General features: G+C 40.2%; 1 protein-coding gene across 3 annotated transcripts in view; it reads right to left on the bottom strand.

Annotated features, from left to right (window-relative positions):
* Positions 1-6: 6 nt before the first annotated feature.
* Positions 7-22215, bottom strand: part of csgalnact1a (chondroitin sulfate N-acetylgalactosaminyltransferase 1a) — a 35495-nt gene continuing 13286 nt past the window's right edge. For all 3 annotated transcript variants that reach the window (XM_014332110.2, XM_005917327.3, XM_042218742.1), the window contains exons 3-8: positions 17903-18119; positions 15850-15951; positions 5741-5919; positions 5393-5487; positions 5092-5173; positions 7-2751 (exon numbers count right to left, since the gene is read on the bottom strand). In XM_014332110.2, coding sequence (XP_014187596.1) covers positions 2456-2751; positions 5092-5173; positions 5393-5487; positions 5741-5919; positions 15850-15951; positions 17903-18119 — 971 coding nt within the window. In that variant the 3' untranslated portion in view covers positions 7-2455. The remainder of the gene's footprint in view (positions 2752-5091; positions 5174-5392; positions 5488-5740; positions 5920-15849; positions 15952-17902; positions 18120-22215) is intronic.

Here is a 22215-nt window from a genome sequence, read left to right as displayed (position 1 = left end):
AAAACATAAATAGCATTATTTGGTATTATCCTGTAATAATATATTCTTTGTTTAACATTTTTGTTTTTACTTTTTAAAAATGTATTTGTACTGGACATTTTGGATCAAGAGTTAACACATAAGAAAGAAAGAAAACTAAACAGAGATGAACATGTCTGTGTTATTACACGTGTCAAAATACGGTTGAAAGTAGAAAAAAAGAATATTTTCTGTAATGCAAACCATCTTATAGTTATACTGGATTTGATAACTACAGAATATGACATAAGCAAAGTCATAAAGTATAAACAAATGTTTATTTAGCTCATTTACATGGAGTGAAAGAAATATCTTGAACATAAAAGAATCAAATATAAAAGGATCATCTGAATGACTTCCACACAGAAGAATGTGATTTTGTGTAAAATGAAACACAAAAGACAAGTCAAGTATCTCTGTGTATCTCTGTGACTACACTCAAACATGTGTAATGTCACATTTCTTCTTTAGTATTGCACTGGCAAGTTTTCATATCTTTGTCACATTTGAGTCACGTGGAATAAAAACCTTAAGATTAAAAGTCCCGTTCTGACTTTCTGAGTCATCGTCAATAATTTACATTTACATTTTATCACATTAATTTATGTGGCCGCAAATTAAGTAAATGAAAACACAAAGTAGCCTACATGTTCACATCTATCTTAATTTAAATATTTAAAAAGGAAGTGATCTTTAGTCACACTGTGGGCATAAATATGTAAAGATGGGTTACAAATTAAAAGATGGTGGGCAGGTCCAGTTGATTTCGCTTTTGCATGAAGAAGAAAGGAAGCTTTGGTCGCTGAGACTGCTCGACTCGCTGGTGTTTCACAGGGAACAGTGACTAAAGTGACATCTGCATTTAGCCGAGTGGGAAAACAAATCAGTGGGTAGGTTTAAAAACAACAACTGATGGCGCATATTTGATGTGTGCAAGACAAACGGAGCGACTCTTCCTCAGGTGGCAGAGTGTCAGCGATCTGACGACATCAGCATAACAATCCATCATCAGCTACACAGACAGAGATGCTGCTGTGGTTTGTATCAAAATGAATGCACAGCTGAACTTTTTGTGGACAAACCCACTAAAGCACTATTTGTCAGAAACGTGGAAATAAGTGCCATGGCCGGATGAGTCATCCTTGATCCCATTCTCATGTCTGGCATCAAAAACCGGTACAGGCCTGAATGCTAGAACCCCACAGCGAGGGGATTTAGTGATTTTATGTTGTGACGGGCATTTCAACCTCACGCCTAATGGTCCACTCATCCCTACTTAGAGGAAAATCTTGCTGCAAGCCAGCGCACCACCTTCAATCGCTTAATGAAACATGTCTATCCAGATGTGATTACAATCCCCCTGTCTACAGGACACGAGGGTTCAAAGTCTCCAAATCTCAGCCTGCTCAAACACATATTTTGGACCAATGTGTGAGACAGACAGACACCTGACAACTGGCAGTCAATTAACTTACTAAGATTCATAACTTTGTGTTGGGTTTTCCTGTCATTTCTAACCCATCTGTATATGCCACACTTTTTGGGAAACACCCAGAAATTAAGTGATTCATGTTATACTCTCACTTCACTACAAAAGTGAAACGCCTACACCAAACACTGCCTGAAGCTTGTAGCATTTACAAAAATTAAAAATATTAATAAAACAAAGAAGACCAATAAACAATAATTTATATGTATATATTAAAAACAACCTATAAGACCATTTAAGGCTTTATAAAAGTCCTTAATTGTTCACAAGCACGTTATTCAACCCCCACCCACTAGGTGGCAGTGTTCCCCAATTTATATAAAACCTGCAGGAAGGATCACTTAGTTTTACTGACCATCCAGAGCAGACAGTGTTCAGGAGTTATTCACAGAAGGCACGCAGTTCACAGTCAACTTAAAGCTCAAAATTTTAGGCTCCACGTTTTCTTCTGGAGAGCGCTGAAAAGCACCTTACAGTACAGATGGATGCTGCAGGAAGTGTCCGACTCTCCACTTCAACAGTGAAGATGCGCAGACAAAACAGTTTCTGTTCTGTTGAGTCCTTAAAAACAAAGTCCTCACATCTTGTCATTAAAAGGAGAAGCTTTAGATTTTGGTAACCACGTGTTTGTTTTCTAGGTGTGAGTTAGATGACAAGACAGACTTAAGCCTGCATTAGCCTAGTGCAAAGACTGGAAATGCAGGTAAAAGAGAACTAGACAGACCCAACCAAAAGATGAACAAAAAAACCTTTTTTTTTTTACAGGTCAGCATAACCCAACAAGACAGGGAGGGATTTTCCCGGGTAGACCATCTCAATAGTTCTCAGCAAGACAGCAAACAGGAGCATTTCACAGCAATCCGCTTAAAGCATAAAGTTCAGATCAGCTGGGTTCACCAGCTCCGATTGCACAGAGAGCCACCGTAATTCAGCTGCTGACTCCAGCATTCAAGTCTTCTTAGTGTTCGAGTTTTGCTGCAGTTTCTGCTTGCGGAGGTGAGCTTCAATCTCGTGCCTGAAGAAGAGCATCCCCAGCTGGCCGTGCGAGGCCTCGTTCATGGCCTTGGACTGCATGCACATGCGGTACTGGTCGGGCGGGAGCTCGTCGGCGCAGTGCTTCTCGTGCCACAGGTGGAACAAACCTCGCGACGGCGCTCGAACCACCAGAAGGTTGCTGTGGAGGTACTTCCTGTAGAGGTGAACATCTTCGCCGCCCCAGCCTTTGATGTCGATGTCAAAACCTCCTGGGCAGAACAGAAGGAGAGCGTGCGATAGGAAACTTTCTGCATTTTTTTTAAAAATTTTATTTTATTTTTACAACTTTCTAAACATTTTTTTAGTTCCAGAGTTTTTGGATGCTGATTATGAAATCTGATTAGAGTTTGTGGTGTGTGATCATAACCACGGCCTTGTTTTGTTGTTTCTTGTGGGGACAGAAAAGACATTTGGACTTTGTGACCAGGCAATCTTAAACCTGTCACATTAGACGCCAGAACTCCTCGTGCCTGCTTTCAGTTGCACTTTGTACCTCCCTGCAGTTTTATTTTGTTTATGCCGTCTTTCCCTGTCTGCCTTATTTTGTTATTTTGCATTTTTTTGTTTTAAATTCAAGCTGCAGGGGCAAACACAGATAAGACACAACGTTTGCACAAATGGATGCATTGTGCTTGTTTCTGAATGTGCACTCGTGGCCTAAAAAAAACAAAAGGACATCCTTATGATGAAACAAAGAGTGCAAACATGAACCACTAAATTATGCTTTTATAAAGAAATACGTTTGGGGAGACACATAATTTCATTTCACATCAAGAGTTCGGTGAGAAAGGAAACTGTGGACGCTAATCGTGTTTAGCTCTCGCACGTGTTTCGTTGTTCCCCGTCTCATTTTAAAGATTCCTTTAGAAATCTGTGACACAAACACAGAAGCAGACCCACTTACCACATTATTTGTTTCTCTCACCCACTTTACAGCTGAGTGGAAATAATTAGGATGTAATTGTTTTTCTCAGTTTGTTGTTGTTGTTGTTTACCCAGATGGAAATCCTCTTTCCACCCATCTCATGCTCTTTGGATTAAAGCTGTTTTTTAAATGAATGAAATTGGAAATAAAACTTTATCAGTCTACAAAGACGTTACATGCATTCCTTCTTTTCCTAAGAGATTTACCGGTAGTTCTCCCTCTGCTGTTACTGCAGATTACTGCAACTTCTGCATGCATGTACATTTACGTTTTAGAGATCCAAAGGGGGAAATGGACACGGCGGACCAGCGTGTCTGTTACACGCTTTGCCTTGATGCGTGTGGTTGGACTGGTTTCATTAACGTGACATTCAGTTCGGTGCCTCCACAGTCACTTGATCTCCATCCAGTCAACAACTTTCAGGACGTGACAGAATGGGAGATTCCCCATCATGGATGTGCAGCCGAAAAGTCTGCACCAAATGTGTGATGCTATCATGTCAACACGGACCAAAATCTCTGAGGAATGTTTCCAGCACCTTCTTGAATCTGTGCCAGGAAGAAGAAAGGCAGTTCAGATGGAAAAAAGGGTGCCCAACCTGATACTAACAAGGAGTGCCTAATAACATGGCTAATGAGTGTATTTACATCCTTATAATGACAATAATGATGCGACAAACATCGATTTCTGCACCACCATAATGTGACTAAAGGTCTCATCCTTGCCCCTCCTCTAAAAAACTGCCTGGCTCCACCGCTGAATGATTAAACAGCTGGCCTCTGTTTATGTAAAATAATCTGCCAACTTGCCATGCATCAATTAAACTCTTTTAAACTTTTTTTTTTTTTTTTACTGCATATTTATCTTTATATTGTGTTAGTTAATCATCTCTCAGCAGAGCCAGGCTAGCTGTTCATTCTGTTTCTAATGTCTTCTGTGTTTTTTTCTTTAGATCCCATTTAGTTTTCAGCTCTGGGATCGATACGCGCTCATAAATAAATACATGAAGTGGAATACAACTTGGAACATAAAGTGAGTTAACATTACTATTTCCCCATAATGCCAAACTATCCTTTTACAACACTCCTGGCCTTGGAGCTGTGTTTTACAATTTGGCATAGTTAAGTGAGGACATTTGCATGAATGTGTGTGCATGTGTGTGGGCCCTAAACAATAAAGCACTCAGAGTTCCACAGTAGCCTCTAATTGATTTCACTTTGGAGGCAAACTAAATTGATGTAAATCTGTCTACAGAGCCAATATTCCTTGCCAGATATACAGATGGAGAGGACACGGGGCGATGAGATATGCTAATATATGCTGCTGCAGCTCAGAGCTGTTTCACGCAGAGTGATATAATAAAATCTCCTCCCTGTTAAGAAAAGTAATGCGATACTGAACCATTTGGGCCGTGAGGGTTTTTTTTTTTTACATCCATTAAGCGGTGGCGCCGTTAAGAGTGGCAAAGTGCACATTTTCAGAGGACCATTTTCGCCCTGCGTTACGTAACACCTGCACACTGATAATCAGCCCCCAGGAGCAACTGTTTACCAATTCCTCGCTGCAAAGATGCGCCGATGGGCACGATGCCCGTGTCAGGATTGTAAATAACCGTCATATTTACCGATGTTGAGGAAGTCGGACCTGTACTGGCAGGTCATGCCGAAACCGAAATCCCTCCAGAAGCCCGTGTCTTTCTTGATCACCTACAGGAGGAAATAAGCGAGCGTTAAACAGCGTGTGGAAAGAAATACTAGTCCAACACACAGGATTTGTCCACTTATAGCAACTGGAGAGGTGAAGTGTTTTTAAACTGTTCTGCAATGCAGCGCCACGCTGAGTGTGGTATTTTCCACAAGTGCGTGGCAGGGTTTGAAAAAGGGATGAAAAGAAGGTGTGTGTATGTGTGTGTGTGTGTGTGTTACCAGCTGTTGTTCTACTGCTGGGATACGATCGGGACTTCCATAGATCACACTGGGGTTGTACTGGCTGAATAACACCGGGTAGAAGACCTTTTTACCTGAGATGCAGAAAAAAAGAACTGTTAGATGAATCAGCTGTAATCTGATGGGAATGTGTGCATTACTACTACACAATAGAAAATAAGAAGAAAACTTAACAGGCCCACTCAACTCAGCCTGAGATAACTGAAAATCCAATTATAAAAATCTGTCACCAGGGTTGTTACAAATACCCAGAGTTGGCATTTTGTCTTGTCATTAAAGTGTTTTGCACGCCGCATGCCTCATGGGAGTTTACAGCAGTCATCTCACCAGGCTGTGCATTGAGTCGGCAGGTGTTGAGGAAGTCGGCGGTGAAGTAGATGTCCACGTCGCAGAAGAAAAGTAACACGTTGCCTCCCTTCCAAGCTCGGGCGCCGATGTCCAGACCCCGCCCCCGAGAGAACTCCTCATCCAGCTGCATCAGCGTGTAGTTCTTAAAATTTGCTTCCCTTTAGAAAGGCAAAGAGAAGTAGTTTGGGTAGTTTAGCCAACTTTAGAAGCACTTTAGAAGCTAGAAAAAAAGCCTCACAATTTAATGAATTAATAGGAAAGAAAGTTGAATTCCAGTGAAATAACAAACAGCATGGTATTATCTGCAAGCACTGTTGTTTATTTTGCCTTCAAAAATCATATCAATCTAAAGCAGCAGACTCATTAAGAGAGGTTAAGAAGAAAGTGCAGGCAGGGTGGAGTGGGCAGACATGAATGTCAGGAGTGATTTGCAACAGAAGGAAAGCAGCAAGATTTACAAGACGGTAGTGAGACCTGCTATAATGTATGTTCTGTAGACGGAGGCACCGACACAAAGAAGAAGAGCCTACAAAAATCATATTCACTCAACTTTGCTTGCTTCACATTTTGTCCCCAGTTATCCTCATGCCACAATTTACCCACTACAGAAGCAGAACTTACTTCTCTTATTGATTGCACTCAAATAAATACAGTTTTTAATGATTTCATCTGAACAAATGTAGTTTATGAGCATCTGTAATCACTCATCTGCCTGCTTGCCTGGATGTTGGGCTGCGAGTCTATTCTTCAAGTCACTTTCACTTTCCCACGGCATCAAACTCAGTGCTGACATCATCGCATCATTCATGCAACCTGCTTCCTCCCCATCACTGCCTCACCCCGGTAACAGAGCTCCATCCAAGCCTCCATCTTCATCTTCACCACTAGTGTCTAAATTCGGGTGGGTCCTGTCATTATTCCTATCACCTCTGACAATCCGTTCTCCCACGATGGGTCATCGGAGTCTAATCACTAAACAGCTTAATTAAATCCCACATCTCAATAAGTCATGTTCAATTCTTCCAAATGCTTTCCCCTTATATCGAAATGAAACTGTTCTTGCGGCATAATTTGAAGGCCATCTTTTGTATCAGTTCTCTTAATCGCTTCTCTGGTTCAGGTCCGGTCACCGGTCTAATGCAGGCTAACATATAGAGACATAAAATCTTTCACACCTGCAGCCAATTTAAAATCACCAGTTATCCCAACATGCATGTCTTTAGACAATGAGGGGAAGCCGGAGTACCCAATGCAAACCCGTGAAAGGTGCAGGAGAACAGAAAGGCCACAGCCGGCCAGTGGATTCAAAGACAGGAGCTACTTGCTATGAGGTGAGGCTGCACTACTACCACTGCAGTGGTGTCAGACATTTTCTATACATTATTATATAACATATGGCAGATCTTTCCTATGTTTGCAGATTCTGTGCTCCATATATGACTCTGTTTTATCTACATACCACATATTAAGCATTAATTGCCGTATTTATGCTGCTGAATAAATTCTAGCTGTAGGGCTCTGCTGTTGATTGAGTAATTTTTCTAGCACACTTTAATTTCCCCTCACAAAACATTACTGTGCTGCAACTGTGTTTCTAATTTATGATTTCTACTTAGCTGAATTGTGTTTAAATCTTACTTGGTGGTAATGAACTTTGGTAATGGTGATTTGACTGTTTGATATGCAGCCACTTTAACACTGAAATATAGCGCAGCTCCCACATTTTTCACAAATCTTGAGAGCTCATCTCGCTGAAGGGCCCTGCGCCACAATTCAGCTTAACCAACTTTAGAATTTCTAATCCTCTGATTTCTGCTTTTTGAACGTTCCACCCAGAGATTAAACATGATGACACACAAAAGTGCACATCAGCTCAAATTCCCACTCTTTTTACTCCGCTTCATGGGAAACTCAGCTGGTTCTGTCACTGGCCACTGAGTTGTTCAAGGCTGAAGCACGAGTGAAGAGAAACAGCTGGATCCAGATGTACACAGCTGCAGCTTTTCTTTAAGCATAACAATTTACACTGTTTGTGACTAATCCGTTCCTCATGTATGCGCATTCACAGACTCAGACAAAAACACACACACAACTGCATGGGCTTTGAATAAAGGATGAATAAGAAAGGGAAAAAAAAACAAAACAGTTCGCATATCTCAGTGTGAAGCAGAACAAACTGCATCCATCACCCTCCTTCATCCATGCGATGCTGGGAAACACGCTATGTCAAGGACAATCTGGATGACCAGAAGAAACATTTGGCCTGAGGTGGTTTGAATCATACTCCCCACATTTCCAAATCCCCGCTGTGCGAGTGTGTCACGTTTGCAACAATGTTCAGTGTGTGAAATTGATTCATGTATATTGCTGTGTAAAGCTTTTGTCTCGCTCCCTTCCGTTCAGCCTCCCCCATAAATAAGACATGAAACCCTCTGGTCCCCAGTGGCTCTAAATTCAAAAGAAACAAAAACATGACACCAGTAATGAGACTTTTTTATATAGTCTGAAAAACCACTTCTGCCTGTCATTTAAAGACACAGACAAAAAAAAAAAAAGCTTTCACATCCCTGAACTGTCATAACTTTAGAAAATCTGCAAAATGTTCATATACAGGTAAAAATATCTGGATGTCTGCGCTAACCTGCCCGCTCTGTGCTGTCAGTGCACGGAGCCTGGCCTCCACATCTACATCTCGAGTCTAAAAACTCAAGCCGAGTCAGTCTGTTTCACCGTCTACACACAAGAGTCCCCGCGGACCCACCCGCTGGCACTAAACCGTCCACAGATGGCAGAGACGGAGAACAATAGCTCTGTTTGTCTTAAACAATGTTAACGCAACAGGAGCTTTATTCACATGTTGATTCAGGCTTTACTTTAATGGGAGACGAGCTTCCCATCGGCTCAGTCTGCAAATACATCATGATTTCTCGCAAACAAACCAGAACGCACAGTAACGTCGAGAATTTATGTGAAGTTGCCGGACGTCCTTCTGCTCTTTGTTTCGTGTCTTTAGTTTTAAAGCTGTAGTTTATCCCTGTTTGCTAGGAAATCCACTCAGAACAACTAAAGTCATTTTCGCATTGAAGATTTTAAAAGAATGAAACAAAAACTGGGATCATCATTTCAGAATGAACAAACAATATAGAAGGCGTGAACATTACAGATACCATTTTTAAGGACGTTTGGACAGAGACGTGGAGCTAGACGTTTTCCCCAGTTTCCAGTATTTATGCCAAACTAAGCTAAACTACTGTGAGGACTTGTAAAGTTAGTGGTACCACTAACTACATACCTGCTACCAAGAAGATGTCAGATGCCCGACTATTTCTTTAAAACTGATTTTAGATGTCAGATTGGTCCATTGGTGTAGTGGTTGACACTTTGGTTGTACATGTGAAAGGTCCCTTGACTAGAAGGAGACACAAACCCAGCATTAGTGGGCCACAAGCTAGTTCACTTCTACTGCTGGTCCCAAGCCCAGATGAAAACGGGAGCGCTGCATCTGGAAAATCTGTGCCAAATCAAACATGCGGATCCATCCCTTGGGAGGTTAAGGAGCAGCTTAAAATACGCCTAAAAAAACTTTTACTTTTGGACAGAGCCAGGCTGCCTCGCCCTTGTTTCCAGTCTTTATGCTAATCTAGCTGCTTAGTGTGTTTAATTTTTACAGAGACATTTAGCTTAGTCAGAATATCCTGATTACTAATATTATTCAGGAACAAAATGCTACCGTCTCCACTTGTTTCCAGGAGTTTGTCTCTTGCTCAATCCTATAGGCATGCGGTATAAGTGTTCCTTCTGGTCCACGAGTGGGTGGTGCTTTTAAAAATATTTCCACAATCAAGTACATGGTAGAGGTATGTTTGTGGGCGGGGGGATAACGGACTTGATTGCATTTCCTTTTCTGGAGTGACTGACAAAAAGCTTGGATGAGGCAGCCTGTGAGGGCCCTTCAACAGGGAACTTGAGTTAATTTATTTGTAATATAATCAACGTTATTGTCTTGTAATTTGATACTGGAGTAAGAGGTTTATTTTCAAGGCATTTTGCTGTTCATTATCTTCTTTTAATCAGTTGTGATTTTCATGGCTTGTTCTTTGGTTCATTTTAATAACAGTTCATCCAGGGATACACTTTTACTGGCTAAGTAAGTGTGTGTGCGTGTTTTATAAAAATCTTGTCATGCATATTTTATTTAATATTAGACATCAAGAGTTTGTATATTGAATGAGTGCCATTACTTAACATACCACTGCTAAAATGCTTCCTGGCTCGAATAGGAAAAGATGACGCTGACTATAAAGCGGTTTTCTAGGCTTGCAAAGCAGTGGGTGATGCCGCTGCCTGCTACGTCGCTCTTAATACAGAATCTAAGCTTTGCTTCAAGTGATTTTCCTCTCTGAATAATGCTTCCACACATTTATGTGTATTTGTGTCTCATGACTGCAAGTCCAGAAATATGAGCATAGACCCCACATTTGTGTGTCAACTTAATCCAAAAATAAATCCTTGTTTTCTAAATTACTTTTTATATCTGCTCTTTTTCTCCCTTCCTACCCACAGGCATCAGCCTCCTCCTCCCAACACACACACTTTTATGATCTAAAATAGTCAATTTGTTTACTGTAGGCGTGATGGTACCTAATGGTACTTAGTAGGAGTGAAATTGTTGAAATTGTGTCAGATTGAGTGAATCTGTAAAGAGCTTCCCTGTTGTGTCTAAGCAGCAGGTCTGATCCTGTTAGTTCTGCTCAGTCAGGACAGGGAGGGGAGGACTGACTGCAAATATGGTGCATCTAATATGAGGCCATATACACATTTCTCTTCATTTTCAACACTTCTTGAAGATATCACAGAAGCAAGCTTGCAATTTAGTCATGCGGTATATGTCTGAATGATTTGCCAAAGTGTAACCCCATTTCTTTGGACTATGGGAGGAAGCCAGAGTAATCAGAAGGAATCCATAAAGAGAATACACAGACTGGATTAGAATCCAGGATTTTATTTTTTTAATGACTAACCAAAGTTGGCACTCTATTTAATATCACATCAGGCTGACAAATAAACAGCCTAATCAAAATAAATAGCTAGTGCTAGTCAATCTGTTAGCTGTGACGCTGTTAGCGTGATACCATGAAAGAGTTGTTTGACATATTGGTTGTTGGATGCTGCTAGATTACATCTGTCCCCTGCATTAAAAGCCTCAGTCGATAGTAGTTTACATAGAAGATGTTGACCTGTCTGCAAACTAATTCTAACTACTAGCCGTGCAGTGGCAAAACTTGACACAAACCGGACATGGAAAACATCCTTAAAAGCAAAAGCTGTGCTAACATGTTTCAAGAGGCACAAGTTTTACTTTGAAGGAATAGGGTCTCCTGTGGGTTTCCAGTTTGAGTCGGACTTTTCACAGTTTCACTCCAGCTTGGATAGTAGCCAAGTGTTTCCGGACAAGTTGGCGCCTTTCATGCAAACTACGGGACACAATCTGCTAGCTACCAAAGCAGTTGCTAGGAAGTCTTGGTCAACGAGTTAATAAAAGGCAAAAAAGAATATGTGCATATTTGTAGGAAATACATATTCTTAGTAATGTGCATTTTTTTTCCAACATTTGCCAATTGGCTGCAGGCGAGTCACTCTACACTGTCACGATTGTTGTACGTCCCAAAAGTTACCATCATATGCATCTGCAAAACCTCGCCACCCTCTAATCCAGTTTCTGTAATAACAGATATTTGTTTGATCAAAACAAGCTATATTTGATTAGCTATAAATTGTCCTTAGTGCTGATTTACTAATATTAGCAAAAATAAAGATGTGGAATTGCACCTGCTAAATATTAATATGTGAGCATTTAGCATTTAGGCCAGCCTCACAGACTCACTGGTACAACTGTAGTTTCCACCTAATACATACATAAAAATATAAATAAAAAAGTCAACTTCCACTTACTCAACATCTCTCAAGTGTTTCCTGTATTCAGCAATGCCAGTAGCTGCTTTTTTTTTTCAAATTATGATTTTTTTACGTGCAATAAATTTTAAACGACTCATACTTCATGTCTGGCTGTCTTCTGTTTACAGAGCAGGGGGTGGCATGCATAACCTCTCTGGATGCTTGTTCTTTATGGCGAGCAGGGGAATCAGCAGTCCACGCATGTAATAAAGGGGTAAGTGCAAACTATAAAAAATGTAGACTCATGATCACTCTCTGACTGAGGCCCTTAGGCAAGACACCTACCAAAGTTAATAATGGTTTTTTCAAAATAGATCTGTATTAAAGGCATCAGATCTCTTCATAATGAATATTGGACAGCTTTCAAACTCATGAGAGATTTGGATATTATTTCATACACTTATAATCTTCTTCCAACTTCTGCTCAACTTTATTTTCGTGCTCACTCAAAGCTCCCAGTGGGTTTTTCTGAGATCGTTAACCCTTCTGTGCAATGAAGTAATGGCACAAATTGCAAAAGGCAAGTTGCTACAAGATAAAGAGAAAGGAATGACAAAGTGATCTCATCCTTTGATGCTTTGTCTCTCCAAATTTCTGGGCCTTTTATCTTTGTGAGATTTTCATGTACAATCCTTGGTGACACCCTTTTTCCATCCCCGGAAAAATCTGTGGTTTGTTCAAGTTCTTTCAGCTCTGATATCTTATCTTTACACCTCTCCTCTTACTTCCTCTCCCTCTGTTTTTCCCTCAGCCTTTGGCTCCCCTCTGCATCTGAAACACAGTAATTATTCATATGTATCGACTGGTATCTCCACAGAACAGATCACTCATTCTTCTCCATCCTTTACACACAATCCGCCCCCCTCTCCGTCTCCATTGGTTTCTGCTCCACTCATGTTGTGTTGAATCATTATCTTCTAGCATGTAAGGCTCGAAAACATACAAGGCCCTGTGGGTTTGAGTCTGAGTTTAGGCTTTGAAGTGTGCATGTGTTAAGAACCACATTTGAAAGCTGCAACTGATTTTCTGTATGTTTAAAAAAAGACAGAATCGCTGGAGAGTAAGGCCCTGCTTTCTGGAACCTTGCTTTTTAATAGCAAATACTTTTATACTGACTTTTAATACGTATACTCTTAAATAATGATCACCTGCAGTAAACAAAAGGTAATAATTTAAACCCTGTAGAGAGGTTGATATGGGCTGAAAAGCTGCCTGAGAGCCCGGACAATTTAGATCTTGTTAGGCTCTTGGGAAATTGGCCTCAAGTAGTTTATATTGGCTGTGGGTAGTCATGTAAATGCTTCCCAAACAAATTTGAGCAGGGACACTGTGCTATTTAAAAGTGGGGAGTGTGACTGCAATGTGATTTAATAGAAAAAACAAAAAAACGCCAAGACAAATAGCTAGAGGTGATATGTGACAAACTAAACCAAGTTATAGTGTTAAATTGAATTTGCTGGAAGTGCAGAATCTTATCAGTCGCTAATGATGCCAACATGCTGCAAACAGATATTGACTTGCTGGCCAATTAAGGCATGTGCTCTGTGTGAACCAGTTTCGTTTTACAGAAACAGCCCTCTGGTCAGTCCTGTCCTTGACTTGGTTTTTAGGGTGGAATCTGGATAAACTGAAGAAAATAAGAAAACGTTGCAGGGTATATAATATAATGTACTTAGAAAGTACTATTGTAAGTCAGAGCTATGTATGTATAAAGGAAAAAATTGATAAAAACAAAAAACGGAAAAATAAAATAAGCATTAGCTCACATTTGGGAGATGTCATTTAGCTTAAAAAAGCTTAGAAGATTTGCGACACCTTGCTCTTTAATTAAATCACTGTATAACTGCACGTATCAGGGCTTAGCTGTGCTTTGTGTTTAGTGAGGAGATGTTAACCCTAAAATGTTAAAGTATGTTGGTTAACATCAAAGCATGCTAGCATCATTAGCATGCTAACATTAATGTTTACCTCATGGTATCAATCTGTCTGTTTGGTTACCTGGTAAATCCTTCTACATTGCCAATTTTTGAGCAACCAAAATAGGAAAAAGGTAAATGTTAAACCCCTGAAGGTTCATTTCTATATCTGATATAGGCAACCATTTACCGAAGGGCTAAAATGGTGCATTTATAGTAATTATGCATCTATAACACTTTATAAAAGCATTGTGTCATTTTGATTTCATGACAAAGTGGCATGACGGTAAGCACTATAGTCTCATAACAAGACTGTGTTGTGTTTGGCTGGCCTTTCTGTGTGCTGTTTACACGTTCTCCCAGTGCCTCGGTTCTCTCTGCACCTTTGCATTTGCATGTTGGGTAAATGTGTGCTTCTAAATTGGCAACAGGTGTGTATGTGAGTGAGAATAGTTGTCTGCCTATGTATAACATCATTTTACTATATTCACTGTATTTATAGACTATATGAAAAGTCTAAAATATAGCTATACAGAATTCATGGTTTACCCATAGATATCACTACATCTATGCAATCATGATGACAGTTATTATACCAGTAATTTATTACACACTTAATGGGGGTGGGCAGTGTTTGGATGATGACTGTACAACAAATACACTTGTTTTTTTAGACAACCAGACAACGACTGGTTGATGTGGTCCCTTAATTACACAGACGTAAATCCATTTTGCACACAATGACTCTTATATTTATCTATTTATTTATATAAACAGGAAGTACCACTGCTATTTCTGACTTTTCTCATAGTGATTAGCTTAACAACTGCACAAACACAGCAAACAATACTGCTGCGTGGCCATGTACTAGTTTATGTAAATTTATCTAATCTTTATAGCTGTACAACAAAAACAAAAACAAAAAAACCCTGACAGTTTTAAAAGCAGTGAGCAGGGTATTATATAGTTAAAGCTAATTTCCAACACCAGTCCATTCATGTACGCTATAAATGGGTGACAACAGTTAAAGTGTCAGATTAGAGCTGGGATGTAATTCTGTCACTATACTTGGCATTTATAGACTCCAGTCCACTTATAAAAAAAGAATAATGCTTAACTCTTAAAAATAAATCATTACCTGCAGCAACACATACAGACGTGCACCTCTCCTTGCAAGCTAAAGAGCAGGTTACATTTGACTGTATCTGTGCATAGTCTGTCTGTGTCAGATCCCAGATACGAGAACAACAAGCCATGATAATTCCCAGTCATTTCAGCCTCAGCCTGAATGTTAGATAAAAGGGAAGAGGAGTGCAGGCTTGATTACACCCAGTGATTCACACCCAGATATGTTTCCACACAGCTCAGGAATACAGTAGAATGAGAAGAGTACAAAGAGACGGAAGTTCAAAGCAGAAAAACTACCGGAAATTCCAGTTTATTTAATGCCATTCTTTCCCAGACTGCACCTTCAGCTCCAACTCTTTTCAATTTCTGTTTTGTACAAACTTTCACTGTCACTTATTTAAGAAGGCTCCCACACTAAAATCAATGAGGCCTCGGGTTAACTGTATGTTTTTTGTGTCTGCCTTTCACATTCACAGGTTCTAAATTTGCCTTCTTTACACTTGATCTGACACTTTGCTTTAAGACCGTGCAATGCTATCTTTTTTTAAATCTCCACGGTTTCCTCTCAGCACGGTGAGACAAAGACACGCTGTGTGATCCCGGTGATAGTCCTACTGATTCAAGGCCACACAAAAACCTTCGAGGCTGGGGAATCGACAAGTGTCACCATAGCAACCCCCTCAGGGAATCTGCGGCGCAGCGGATCTGACTCCCGATTGGGCGACAGCGATCCCTCTCCGAGAGATGTGGGTGTCCGTGCGAGAGGGCAGCAGGATCACAGGCTTGTTGTAATTTATCTGTGCTGGCTGGTAGCTCTCAGCTACCCGGCATGGGTGGCACACTGCTCTATTATTTATCAGACAGATGACTGGCTGTGGCAGAATGGCGAGCCAGGAGGTGTGTGCGCTTTGTGCACCAAGGAAATGTTTATAGGGTAAGAGTTGAAACAGTGGAAACATTTCTACAGCGCGTTCCAAAAGCGGGTACACGGCTGGGGCTGCGTTCACTTCATTACGTAAATTGCATTTCATACTCTTGTGTTGGGAATTATAATTCAAAGACCACTTCTTGGCTCCACTTCCAACCCACCTGGATGTGTTCTCCAGAGTGCTCTGGACTTCGCTCATCTGCTCTATCCCAAAATACACCACCGTCAGATGGACCCGGCCGTCCTGACGCACGCAGACTTCCCTGTACATAAACACAAACATGCAAAGGAAGCGATATTAAGGATGAAAGTGTGTGAGGAGAATGGGATTTGGGGGTGTGCAGGAAGGAAGAGGACATGAGGGGTTTTAAAAATACAGCTTTGGTTGGAGGATCTATCCATGCAGTGCCAAAACACAACAACTGTAATAATGAAGTGAATAGCTGCTTAAGTAGTTCATCATAAGAGCCAAGTATTTTCTGATTTCTGCTTTATAAAGCTGAATTTCTTTGGGCTTTGGCCAGCAGACTGAATACTGGATCTTGGAACCTAAACATTCACTATTTCCTGATGATTTATTCTAAAAAAGGAAATAAAATTTATCGTTTGTATCTGTATTCAAGGCTTTCCCCCCCATTTTGACCCCGTATTAACACACAGAGGAAGCTCTTATTGTGAGTAAAACAGACACCAGGTGGAGATGCCTGAAAGCTCTTTGATGGAGATGTGTCAAATATATCACAAGCACACGCTGCAGATAATTCACCTCTCCCACGAGGTACGCATGCAAATGCGCAGATGTGCACACGCAGTTTGTCAACATCTTCCCCAAAGGGACGTTAGGGCAGGCGATTCATAGCATTCATAGCACACAACATGAGGCAAAAATGCTTGAAAAAAAAAATGTGCGGGGAATATTGAGCCAACATTTTTGCTGCAATTATTGACGCTGTCGCATAAAAGGCCTCTATAAATGTTGGTCTAGAAGTAAATTGGAATAAATTGATTTTTTGTTGGGATCTGATGAGGCAGTCTAATTCTGTGCTGGGGCCAGAGCAGACAAAAACCCATCTCTTAATTATTTGAGTGTGTAAAAAGCAAGAAATCAATTTAAAAATCTGCCTGCATACAAACAAATCTCACAAGCAGGACTTTTTATCTCCATAGTCTTTCCTTTTAATATATTAAGCATATTTTCAAGTCCAACTGTGGACAAAGAACTCATAATAAGCTTGGATTTACCCAATGTTATCTCGAACACACACACACACACACACACACCTTCTCTTACTCAGTGCACTTTTATAATAGATGAGGGTGAAGTGTTTGCTCAGCGACTCCCCAAGTCTTTCAAGTAAGTACACTTCTTGCCGTGCTGTATATCAAGTACCGCTGGTCTGCCAGGGGGGCATTTTAATGGGCTGCAACACTGCCACTAAAATAGGATTTACCATGTAAAAAGAGCTGTGATAAGCAGCAGCAGCAGCAGCACAATAAATCACAGACATTAAGGAAGACATTTCCTCAGCTTTGACGGGCTGCAGGGCTGAACCAAGCATGTTTTGCTCTCAGGTGATTAGATTTGATAGCTGTGAGTGTGAATTATTACGAAAATTACGGAAATGACTCATTTTATTTTCACCTTAGAAAACTCCATTAACCCTGACCCTTTTTCTTAAAGAAAAAAAAAATTTGTTGTGATTTTGACTCATGCGTGCACCCGCTCGGCTCTACGTGTGGTTGAAGCTACAGTGCGGTGTGTTTGAGGTGTTAGTCATACGCGTTAAAAGTGTGTATGAAAATAGATTCCCTATGGTAATGAGGTGACAAAAATGGCTGTGATCACCGAGAACATCTTTATTCATGTTCTGGTCTGAGTCATTTTAAGTCTCTCAGATTTGTTTATATTCAGATTATGCCTACCAGCAGCAAAATAAATTAACTGATAAGACAACGCATGCAGTTTCAAAAATGTTAATTACATGCCCAAAAAAAGTAAAAATAAAATCTCTCTGATGTTAATTTGCTTCCCTCTAATCTCCTCAGCCCCTGTCTCTGTCTGGTTGATCCTTAATTAAAGTTTGAAACTTGGTTTGAATAACACTGAGTATCGCATTTTTCTGAATTAGTAACATGCGATAGAAAGAGCCGCCATGAATAATTTATAGGGGTGCAACTGTCTGTCGACTTTGCAGGTCAAAACATCTAACTCACCTGAAGTTGTGCATGAACTGCTTGAACTTGTCCGTGCGTCGGGAGAGCGGGACGATGATGTTGATGAGCACATTGGTTGTGTCCACCCTCTCGTTTTTCACCTTCAGGAGTGGTCCGAAGGGCCGGAAGAGGACCAGGCGTCTGAATTCATTACTTGACTCCCCTCTGAAGGTCAGCTCGTACAACGTACCTTTGTCCTTTTCTGTACGCGTGATACCTGGCGGGGGAGATTTGGAGCATGAAATCAGGAGCAGATAAGTTAAATACAGTCAACATCATTGTTTCTTCTTATAAAACTGTAGGGGTGTAATTGTTTTCCACTATATACTCACTCATCCACCTGTTGAACTGCTTCTTATTACAAATATCTAATCAGCTAATCAAATGGCATAAACTCAATTAATTTAAATGTGTAAACATGTTCAAGATGATCCATACCACTTTTTTCAGGTAAGAAAAGTAAACCGAGACTGCAGTTGGCACAGGCTCACCAAAAGTGGACAAATAAGATTAGAAAAAGACTACCCAGTGTGGTGCCTCGATTTCTGCTGAGACTTTCAGATGGCAGGGTAAGAATTTCGAAGGTTTTTGTCTTCTATCAAAGGTTCAGACAGATGGTGGATAACGGTCCTCGGGCCTAGTTTCTTGACACACCTTGGGCATCTTAGTACCAGTTGAATATCATGTAAACACCCCAGCTTACTGGACCATGTACATGTATTGTTTGATAACAGCATTTTGGTTATTTTGTAAGTGATTTAAGTGTTAGCCACATGTTTAGTGAGAGCTGTTAATTATAGATTTAATTTTCTGCCAAAAGGGAGCATTTACCAGGTATTTTTCATTAGAAAACTGCATTTCCCAGAATCTATGGGCTCAAAATGTGGTCATAAATATTTTGTACTTGTAAATCAGGATTTGTATGTGTAAACAAAATTTGTGTGTGCGTAAAAAAGATTTGTGTGTGGACTTAGCCAAAAAAAACCCTGCAAGTTACAAGTATGAATTTTGACCCTATTTTTCTTCCTTTCATCTGATTGGTCAATGTCATGTCAATCACAAATGTAACAATCCAATCAGAGAACAGATGGGTTTGGCTGTCAGAGGGGCGCTTTTTTGAACCGGTTACTGTGTTCACCAGATATCAACACAATTTCGATCCGCTCCTCACGTGTTAACCTCTTCAACATGTCAATGGCTGTGAACAAAGAGAAACTTGTAAATAACTCATGAAAGAATAAAATTATCCACGTTGTATCCAAGATGGCCGACTTCTAAATGGCCACCATGGTCACCACCCATCTTGAGGAGTTTGCCCCCTCACATTTACTAACGTGCCACAAACAGGACTTTAATATCACCAACCATTCCCATTTTATTATGGTGTATCCATATAAATGGCCCACCCTGTACATTAAGAATTTGCGGGACTCATTTAAATAATTTTCATTTCAGTTTCTCAATTATTTGAAAGCTGTTTTTGTTTCTCTGCTGATTTGCCATTATCATCTGCTTGCAGTGTTTAAGCTAGGCTTAGCTTTTTTTTTTTCTCAATTTAAAAAAATGTTTATTTAGTTTCATGTTATTTTACATTTATATTAATTTAAAGTCTGTTTTTTTGGGGTAATTTTACTGATGTAAGCATTTACTGAAAAAAGTGTCATATTTATAGGAATCTGTCTGCTTATTAAAGTAAATTACCAGGTTTGATTGAAGTTCACAAAAAAACTTAGGAGGGTAAGTTGTAAATTATAAAGCCTCAAACAAGGAGGCCACATTTTGAAGCTAGTGTGCCATAGTCGGCCTCATCACAGGTGAGGACGACTCAGAGTACAGACAGTGGACTCTGGACTTTGTAGACTGGTGTGAGCAGAACCACCTGCTGATCAATGCCAGGAAAACAAAGGAGTTGGTGGTGGACTTCCAGAGACGCAGACCCACCACACTGACACCGGTGAACATCCAGGGAGTGGACATTGAGATAGTGGACTCTTTTAGGTAGCTGGGTGTTCACCTGAATAATAAACTAGACTGGAGCACACCGATGCTCTTTACAGGAAGGGTCAGAGCAGACTCTACCTGCTGAGGTCATTTGGAGTCTTGGGAGCACTTCTAAAAACCTTTTTTTTTTTGTGTGTGTTTAAGCTAGGCTTAGCTAACAGGAAATGGCTCTAGCTCTATGTTCATCCCTCAGGTAAAAGAGTGATATCACACTTCTAATGTAACTGCTGACAATATAATACAATCCAGAATCAAAGGCAGATTTTAATTTTTGTGCTTGAGTTCACGTAATAATTTTGTTTTCCTGGTTTCTCCACAGTGCATCTTTCTTTTGACTCCCCATAAGAATTCTGTGCTCTAAGTAAAATATTTTTCCATCTCTAGTTTTTAAATGTAAAATATTTCAATTTTTTTCATGGAATCCTATTTTTTACAAATATCATCTCTGTCATCAATACTTTTTTTACTGGACTGATATGATTTGTGTGGAAAAAATAAGGCAATGAGGCCACGTAAACCACACACATTCTCCACGGTGTCTGTCAGTTATCTTGATGGACGCTGTATGTCAGCTTGTTTCCCCATAGAGAGGTTGTTTTCCAATTACTCTGACATTACTAACAGATTACTGCTTGCAAACATACCCCATGAGGCTAGTGGAACAAAAAATTGGAAATTGGAATGCGAAAAAACTCATTCCTGCAAAGAGGCATTTGGTGTTCAAAGACAGAAGACAGACAGACAGATGGAAGAGAGTCAAAATACTACTGATGTCAAAAGAAGAAGAGAACAGAGGGATTTCTGCGGCCATAGATTTTGCCTAATAGCAGCTTGAATTAAGGCCTTCCTGTTAAATTGGCCTGCTTCCTGTGAGCCAAGGCCTCATTTCCCAAAGGGACACCATAATCTTTCATTTAGTAAATACGTTAAACTATTTAGACTGAGTGCCGCCACTTCCTGTCTCTGTCTTTTTAGTCTAACTGCACTTCTTTTTCTCTTTCTAAGGCCACAACATAGTTGCTGGCAAGTTCATTTTGCATACCTCTAGTGTTTGTGTACAGTTTCAGCTCACTAGATTGCTAATGCAGCCCTCAAACTCCCCAAAGATGCTTGTGTTAGTCTGGCTATCTAGACTGGCTTTCACTTGTCTGACTGGTTGGATAAAACGTTGTTTGTTCGAGAATCACCTAAAATCGATGTCCAAGCCCATTAAAGGGAAAAAAGCCCAAGAGATGTGAGCGAGTGTCTCCATTTCATTTAAAAAAAACAAAAAACAAAACTGCATTTCCCTGCTGCTGACTTAAAGAAATGTGGAGACCACTTGCGTGAACACAAACAGATGCACAAATGCACGCACATCCTTTAAAGCCACAACCACATAAACACAGACCTAGATTGCACAGGACCACGCACAAGCTAACACAGATGCATGGAGCTCCACATGGTGACCTTTGGCTCATTTCTACAGAGCTAGGTGCCCCATCATTCTCTTTAAAACCTCCACCCACTCACACAGTGAAGATAGTGACCTTCAAAGAGTAGGCACACACACTAAAACACCGTGTCTGAAGAGATCCTGCGCTGTGATTGAGCAGCAGCTGTGCTCATTTCCTGAGGTTATGATCATAGCTGCAGAAGAACAAACTAGGAGGATATAATGACTGTGGTTTTACACAAATACACATATTTCTGACCTTCCAGGGATTCATGTTGACAAAAGAAAAGGAGAGAAAGGTAAAGCAAGATAGCAGAAGATATTAGAAGATATTAGAGTAATTGTGTTCTTAGGAGAAACGCTGTTGACAGTAAAACAAATGTGGTTAATGGAGTTTAGATTTAACACAGTGTCAAAAAGAAATATGCATTTAATTCTATTATTATTAATTATTTAATGTGTAATTTGTTAAATTCAAAGGCAAAGAGTGAAATCAGCGGCAGAACACAACCAAGTAGCTCTTAAGAAACTTAATTATATATTAGTTATACAATATCCCAGTAGCCAACAGTAGCAGGGCAATTTAGCACATTCAAATACAATTACATAACAATAAAAAAAATAGGATGATTATTGTGTTGCTGGCCCTCATATTATCTTGCATTACAAATCCAGTGTGGCGCTATCCTTTACAGCGATGCACTGTGGGTATTTGTCACTGGTATTGGTTGGTTGCTGGGTGCAAAGAAGGTGCTACATCAAAAACCTGCTATGTAGCTTGCATGGAAGACGCCGCCTTGTCTGCAAACACTCTGAGCTGTAGTGAAACTTGAAGAAGTGCAACGCAAATTAGAAACATTCACCCTTCAAGTAAAAG

Source organism: Haplochromis burtoni, unplaced genomic scaffold (assembly GCF_018398535.1).
Source record: "Haplochromis burtoni strain Fernald_Lab_line unplaced genomic scaffold, NCSU_Asbu1 Contig_23, whole genome shotgun sequence".
NCBI classification, from domain to species: domain Eukaryota; kingdom Metazoa; phylum Chordata; class Actinopteri; order Cichliformes; family Cichlidae; genus Haplochromis; species Haplochromis burtoni.
This window is presented reverse-complemented; position numbering and strand designations above follow the sequence as displayed.